This window comes from Spermophilus citellus (genome assembly GCF_964194105.1).
Source record: "Spermophilus citellus genome assembly, chromosome: 2".
NCBI classification, from domain to species: Eukaryota; Metazoa; Chordata; class Mammalia; order Rodentia; family Sciuridae; genus Spermophilus; species Spermophilus citellus.
This window is the reverse complement of record NC_138183.1, coordinates 198,681,480-198,689,182: the sequence shown is the minus strand read 5'-3', so window position 1 is coordinate 198,689,182 and position 7,703 is coordinate 198,681,480. Positions and strand designations below refer to the sequence as shown.

The 7,703-nt window shown below is 33.8% G+C and overlaps 1 protein-coding gene across 1 annotated transcript; it reads left to right on the top strand.

Moving 5' to 3' along the window:
* Positions 1-1,642: 1,642 nt before the first annotated feature.
* LOC308642103 (olfactory receptor 52E8-like) lies at positions 1,643-2,584 on the top strand (the record flags this gene model as incomplete). Its single annotated transcript, XM_081280702.1, has 1 exon — positions 1,643-2,584. One exon carries the CDS (start codon positions 1,643-1,645, stop codon positions 2,582-2,584), a length of 942 nt encoding a protein of 313 aa, XP_081136828.1.
* Between the last annotated feature and the right edge of the window lie 5,119 nt (positions 2,585-7,703).

Genomic DNA, 7,703 nt, shown 5'->3' with positions numbered 1-7,703 from the left:
CGTTTTATGACCTGATGGGACACTGTGCTTCTTTTTTGTCCACTTTGTCCCACCTATAAACTTAATAACCTCTGTGCATTTTTCTACTGTAGATCTTTCAGCATATTTTTAAAAATTTATACTACTACACAGTGGTGCTCCTTGAGGGTATGTGACCAATTTTATTCAAATTGCTGGATCAATGCTGATACTCAGAGAGCTTCTGACATATTTGATGGAATAAATTATGAAAGATACTTCTCCATCTACCTTGTGTATTCTCAATTAATGAAAACACAATAATTATAATCTTATCTCTTGCAGCTTCAAATTATAAAATTGAGGACTTATCTTCCCCCTCCCAGCACTAGTAGCCCAAGTCCTTCCACACCACCCTACTCATGTGCACGCTCTCTGTCTTACACACACACACACACACACACACACACACACACACACACACACCACTATTCCTAACAGAATTTCCAAAATTTCAGGTTATGTATCATTTTGGTTACTCTACATAAACTTCAAATGGGCACTTTCAGCAAGGATTTGTTCTGTAATAGATTTAAAGTTGGATGTACTGAAATTCATATTTTTGATGGGTGTTTTGACTTCCCCTAACATTTGTGTATTCTTAAATTGAATCAAATCTTTCTGTGCAATTGTACACATCACATTCAATCATTTGCACATTATTAGGACAACTAGCTTTCCTCAAATAAGTTCACAGGAAAGAACATATTCCTTTCTTGCTTCAATTTTTTAATTTACTGTATGTGCAGAATTTATTACAATACAGATATCTATAATGACACAAGAGCTGTGATAGAATCTATGCAGAAAACAACCTGTAGGTTTGTACAGAGCTGCTTCTTCCTCATTAATAGAAGGCTAAGATATATTTGGAAATGGTATAGCAAAAATATTTAGTCTCCCTTCCAACAGCTGGCCTTTATTTGGTCTGTCTATTTATGATGTATTTCATACACTGACCAAATGGTAGATTTTTCTTTATTAAAATAACCTCTTAATTCATATTTCATACTAGTTGCAAGATACTCTTTGCCGCACATTTCTCTCTCCTTGTCTTTGTCTATTTTCTAAATCTGATGAGTAATATTTTTTCAAAAGCAAGTTATGATGAGAAAGGAATTATTTATTTTCTGAAACATAACATTGAAATTACCTGAAGTTCTGTCTCTTTTTAATCAATTTGTATGTTTCTGAAAATCTTAAGTGAGAACTTCCATGTGAGATAAGAAATAACAAGAGAATCAGCAAGCACATTAAAAAATATATATACCTATATAATACTGTGAGGTGCACAGACCTGACACTTAATATTCCTCGTTAATTCTGATTACACTCCAGAGTGTTCAGCAGGCATCCCTCTGCCCTCTCTTCTTTAATTGGTCTTTGTCATCAGATAGAGCAGCAGTGGAGTAAGGAAAATTCAATTACTTGTCCCATATAATTTTCATGAGACATAAGCAGAGACTGAGAATTATTTTATTTATAAATATGAATAAAGTAAGATTAAAATGTCCTTTTGCATTTGACTAGGTATCTAGACAAAGCAAGAAGTGGAGCAAGAATCACTAACAGAAAATCAGTAATTATCTCTGGCATACACAAAAGGCTATTTAAGACAGAAAAAATGTCTATGCATAATGACACCCAATTCCATCCTTCTTCATTCCTACTGGTGGGCATCCCAGGACTAGAAGATGTGCACATCTGTATTGGACTACCCTTTTTCTTTGTGTATCTTGTTGCATTCCTGGGGAATGCTGCTGTCTTATTTGTGATCCAGACTGAGCACAGTCTTCATGAGCCCATGTACTACTTCTTGACCATGTTGGATTCTGTTGACTTGGGCTTGTCTAAATCCACTATCCCTAAAATGCTGGGCATCTTCTGGTTCAATCTTGGGGAAATATCTTTTGGAGGCCGCCTTTCTCAGATGTTCTTCATCCACTTTTTCACTGTCATGGAGAGCATCGTGTTGGTGGCCATGGCCTTTGACCGTTACATTGCCATTTGCAAACCCCTTCGATACACCATGATCCTCACCACCAAAATCATCAGCCTCATTGCAGGCATTGCTATCTTGAGAAGCCTGTACATGGTGGTTCCACTGTTATTTCTCCTCCTGAGGCTGCCCTTCTGTGGGCACCATATCATCCCTCATACCTACTGTGAGCACATGGGTATTGCCCGTCTGGCTTGTGCCAGCATCAAAGTCAACATTATGTTTGGTCTTAGCAACATCTGTCTCTTATTATTGGACGTGTTTCTTATTATTCTCTCCTATGCTAGGATCCTCCGTGCTGTCTTCTGCCTGCCTTCCTGGGAGGCCCGGTTCAAAGCTCTCAGTACCTGTGGCTCCCACATTGGTGTTATCTTATCCTTTATTACACCAGCATTTTTCTCTTTCTTGACACATAGTTTTGGCCATAATTTCCCCCAGTATATTCACATTTTCTTGGCCAACCTATACGTGGTTGTTCCACCTGCCCTCAATCCTGTAATCTATGGGGTCAGGACCAAGCAGATTCGGGAACGAGTGATGAGGGTTTTTCTCAAGACAGATCACTAGCCAATTGGAGGTTGGCGGGTTTGTTTTAGAATTTGTTTCCTCTATTATTCAAAGTAGAGTTATTTTATATATGACCCAGTAGAAAGGAAGAAGAGGGAGGAGAATGTTGTAATCGACCATGTTATTTGTCTGTGAATTGAAGCTTTTTATTTTGAGAGTAATAGTGAGAACATTGGAATTTATAAAAAAATCTACTTTTACAAGTACTTTCATTAATATTGTTGCATCCTCAAGACACTCCTATAAATCATATACTATTTTCTACACTTTTTCAATGAATATATTATTGTTTTAGAAAGCCAAGTAATTTATTCAAATTTTGTGTTTAGTAAGAAGTAGTAACTTAACCCAAGTAAGTTTCTCCAAATTGTAATAATTTGTTTTATTCATTCCAGGGAGTCTCATAATTTAAGACAATACAGAATGAAAGTATTAATTTCAGAGCAATCATGAAAAGATTAAGTAGCTTCCAGAATTCTTAAAATAATAGTAGCTTACCCTAACATGTCATATCAATCTACTATAAGTCTATAATGTAATATATATGTATATATTTTATACACACACACACACACACACACATATACATACATCTCATAGAGATTGATATGGCTACTATACACACATATACCCATTACCCATATTGTGTTTAATTTCCCCAAGCATAGAAAGAAGCATATATATTAATAAAATTAGAAAAGAAATTAGAAATTAAAGGGAAAAATGGAGTCTCAGCATTTCATGAAATATTCATTTATAAATAGTTTACTTAAATAATATTCACATATACTGTATATATATATATATATATATATATATATATATATATATATATATATGAATGACAGTATCACTATATATCCATATATCTATACACACACAAACATTTTTTTAAAGAGAGAGTGAGGAGAGAGAGAGAGAGAGAGAGAGAGAGAGAGAGAATTTTTAATATTTATTTTTTAGTTCTCGGCGGACACAACATCTTTGTTGGTATGTGGTGCTGAGGATCGAACCCGGGCCGCACGCATGCCAGGCGAGTACGCTACCGCTTGAGCCACATCCCCAGCCCACACACAAACATTTAACATGTTCTACATTCTCAGTTTTTAATCAATAGAAATATATATAGTCACATACTTTTGTCTAAGCACTTTGGGAAAGAAGAAATAGTAAGCTAGTTCTACAATAGTGGAGATAAACAAATATTTCTGAGGATTTGGAGGGCATGTGATTACCAGTAAATTCATTCATAAAGGACTCAGAAAGGTTTGGGAGAAAGAAGAATTTAGGAAGAAGCTTTGAATGTGTGCCCTTTTTCCTGCCTTGTCTGCCATGCACCCACTGAAGACAAAATTCAACAGCAAACCACATAGACATCTTTTTAAGGAAATGATAAGACAGATTCCTAAAAATACCACATTGAAATTAGTTGTCTTGCTTTTTAGTTAATCAATCATTATTTATTTATTTATTTTATGTTTTAAGATATTTAATTGTAAAATAAAATCATATATTCAATGTGGGCAATGTCATGACTTGAGATATATATGCATTGTGTTCTGATTACCATAAAAAAATTAACATAGCTATCAATGCCCGTTTTGTGCACTGATTCAGAACTTGTTCACTTTATGACTTGAAGTTTTAGCCCTTTGACCAATGTCTTCCCATTGCCCCTTCTCTCAGCTCCTGGTAACACTGTTCTACTCTTTGTTTCTATCATTCAACTTTTTTAAGTTCCACATATAAATAAGATCATAGATTATTATTTAACAACTGAAATTTGGGAAGGGAGTGGTGTGAGCTCAGCACAATATAGCCTATCTTGATTTGTAGACAAGATCTATTCTTGAGCTATAGTAGAGATATATTATAAAGCTGTAGTAATTAGGACATTATAGTTTTAGTGTAAATATAGAACATCAGTCAAATCAAACTAAATAGAGTCTAGAAGCAGATCCAAAGATATGTTTTTCCCTGAATTAAGGCTTTGATAATATTGCAGCACAATGAGAAAAGATGTTATTTTCAATGAAAGATACTGAGTCAAATGGAGACCCATATGAAAAAAAAATGAATCTAAATGGTTACCTTGTGCCATGCAAAATATGTTTCCAATTGTAGGATTGTGGGTATATAGTTGAAAGCAAAAACAATACAGCTTCTGGGAAAAAAGTATCCCCATGACCTTGGAATAAGGATAGATTCTAAAACAGAACACAAATACATGAGCATATACATGCTGCATATTTGCTAACAATATTGGAGACATATCAATTAGCCAGTGCATATTAAAAGTAAAAACTCTCAGCAAACAATTACAAAGAAAACAGGCAAGACAAAAGGCTTGCATATGGAATATGAAGAGTACTCCTAAAAATCAGCAAATAAAAGGATCACAACCACATAGAAAAATGAGTGAAGAACATGTATGGGGATTTCTCCAAGGAGGACATCCAAATTTCTAGTGAATAGGAAGTAAAGCTCTACTTCCTTAGTCATAAGGGAAGTACATTTAAAAACACTGAGCAGCTTCATTATCTACTGGCCAGGATGGCTAAAATGAAAAAATATTGAATGGTAAGAAAGAATGTGAAGTAACTGGAATGCTTACATATTGATATGAGAAAGTAAATTGGTAGAATCATTTTTTGAAAATTAGCAGTATTTTCAAAAGCTAATCATATACACACCCTAGGACCTCCAAATTTCTTTCCTAGGAATATATCCATTGGGAGTTTTTTACATTTTTTCCTGGAAATGTGTGCATCAATTATCACAGATGCATGATATGAATCAATACTGCTCAAATATATATTGAATAGAATATATAAATACTAAGTACCAAAGAGAATGAGCAAACTGTAACAACAATAAACACATTGAATGAAATGGGTCAGATAGAATAAGTTTTGTTATGTATATTACATAAATGTTGTTATATAATGTATGCTACCACATTTGTTTAAAGTTCAAGAACAGGATGATAACAAAAGGGCTTAATTGTCAAATCAGCTTCATACAGACTAGTACAAAAGTTTTCAGTGGTTTAACAAATAAGGAAAATCATAATGTTTTCTTTTTAATAATAAAATATTATTGCAAAAACCTTCAAACAACATAGAAGTAGATAATAAATGAAAATTTCTCTTTTCCTGTGACCTCTGTCCAATTCTACCTCCTTCTCCAGATGCATTGTAATAAAAAATTTGATATTTATGTAACATATATTTTTCATTTTTTAAAATTTATACTATTGTGGTAAAAATCTTTCATATGAGATGTTATTGTACCAAAATTTTAGTGTACAAGATGTTGTCAATTACAGGCACAGTGTTGTACAACTGACTTCTAGAGCTTACATATCTTCCAAAAGTGAAACTTCACCTGGAAGAGTAATTCCCCATGTCTCTCAAACCCCAGCCCCGGGTAAGCCTTATTTCCCCCTTTGATTCTACTAATTTGACTATTCTAGATACTGCCCATAAATCCAATCACATAGTATCTGTGACTGGCTTATTTCATTTGGCACAATATCCTCAAAGTTCATTCTTACTGTCATATGTTGCATAATTTCCCTCTTTTTTTTTTTTTTTTTTTTTTGTTACTGAGGATTGAACTCAGGAGGACTTTATCACTTAGCTACATTCCTAGACCTTTTAATTTTATTTTGAGATGGGCTCTCACTAAGTTGCCCAGCTGGCTTTGAACTTGTGATCCTGCCTCAGCCTCCTAAGTAGCTGGGATTATAGGCCTTGCCACCACACCGAGCTAATTTCCCTCCCTTTAAAGACTGAATAGTGTTCTATTGTGTGTGTAACCCAAATTTTCCTTATTCGTATTTCTTTTGGTGGACATTTAAGTTGTTTCCATATCTTGGCTGTTGTGAATGGTGTTGTGATGAACATGGGAGTGTGAATATTTCCTTGAGATCTAATTTTAAGTCTTTTGGATAAATACTCAGAAGTGGAATAACTAGACCATATGCTATTTCTATTTTTAATTCTTAGAAGTCCATCTTCCATACTATTTTCCAGAGGATGTACCATTTTGCATTCCCTCATTCTCACCTGCACATCTTTTTTTGTTTGTTTTAAATAATAGCTTTCCTGATAGTTTTAAGTGATATCTCACTATACTTTTGATATACTTTTCTCTGAAGATTAGTGATATTAAGTACCTTTTCTTAAATCTGTTCACACTTTTTCATGAAGAAATATTTATTTAAGTCTTTAACCCATTTTAAAATCAGGTTGTTTTTTGGTATAGAGATGTGGGAGTTTTATATATTTTGCAGACTAATTCTTTATCAGATATATATTTAATAAATATATTTTTCTATCTCAGAGGTCACCTTTCATTTCATTGTTAAAATCAAAAGCTTTTTTAGTTTGCTGTAATCCCACTTGAGTGTTTTTTATTTTGGTGGTTTGTGCTTTCATTGTTATGTCAAAAAATATCATTCCCAGGATCTATGCCATGAAGTTTTACCCTAAGTTTTCTTCTAGAAGTTTTTAGTTTCAAATTTTACATTTAGGTTTCTGATCCATCTTTAATTTAATTTTATGGTGTAAGATAAAAGAGTAGTTTTATTCTTTTGCACATAGATAACTAACCCAAGGCTTATGGTTTTTATTTAACATGAGGCAGGTTTTCAGGCATGAATGTGTAGAAATTGATTACACAAGGTGAGCTGTTTTGTTTATGGTCTATCTCCATCTTATATCTCATTACTTATAATAGCAATTCTCCATCAAGCTCAGCTCTCATAAATCCATCAAATCTAAATTTTTATGATAAGTTACTTGTCTGAACCATAAATACTATTATTATAATATTTATATTACCTTTCTACTGGTAAGTAGAGTTAGTGAGCTCATTAGGATGACTGGTTACTAGTTTACAAGATGATTAACTGGGGTAGTTGCTATTTCTGGGTCTTCTAAGCAGAAAAAAAAAATGGTTTCCTGACTGCTGTGGTTCTTTGTTTCCTTGTAAGCAAACATAGTGTGGTGTTAAAAGTCAGGTTTGTGACTATTGTGGGGGAGCAGTAGTAACTGGGGGCTAGTATGGTGGCTTCCGAATTGCAAATGAATTTCATTTCTTGATCTGTTTGATG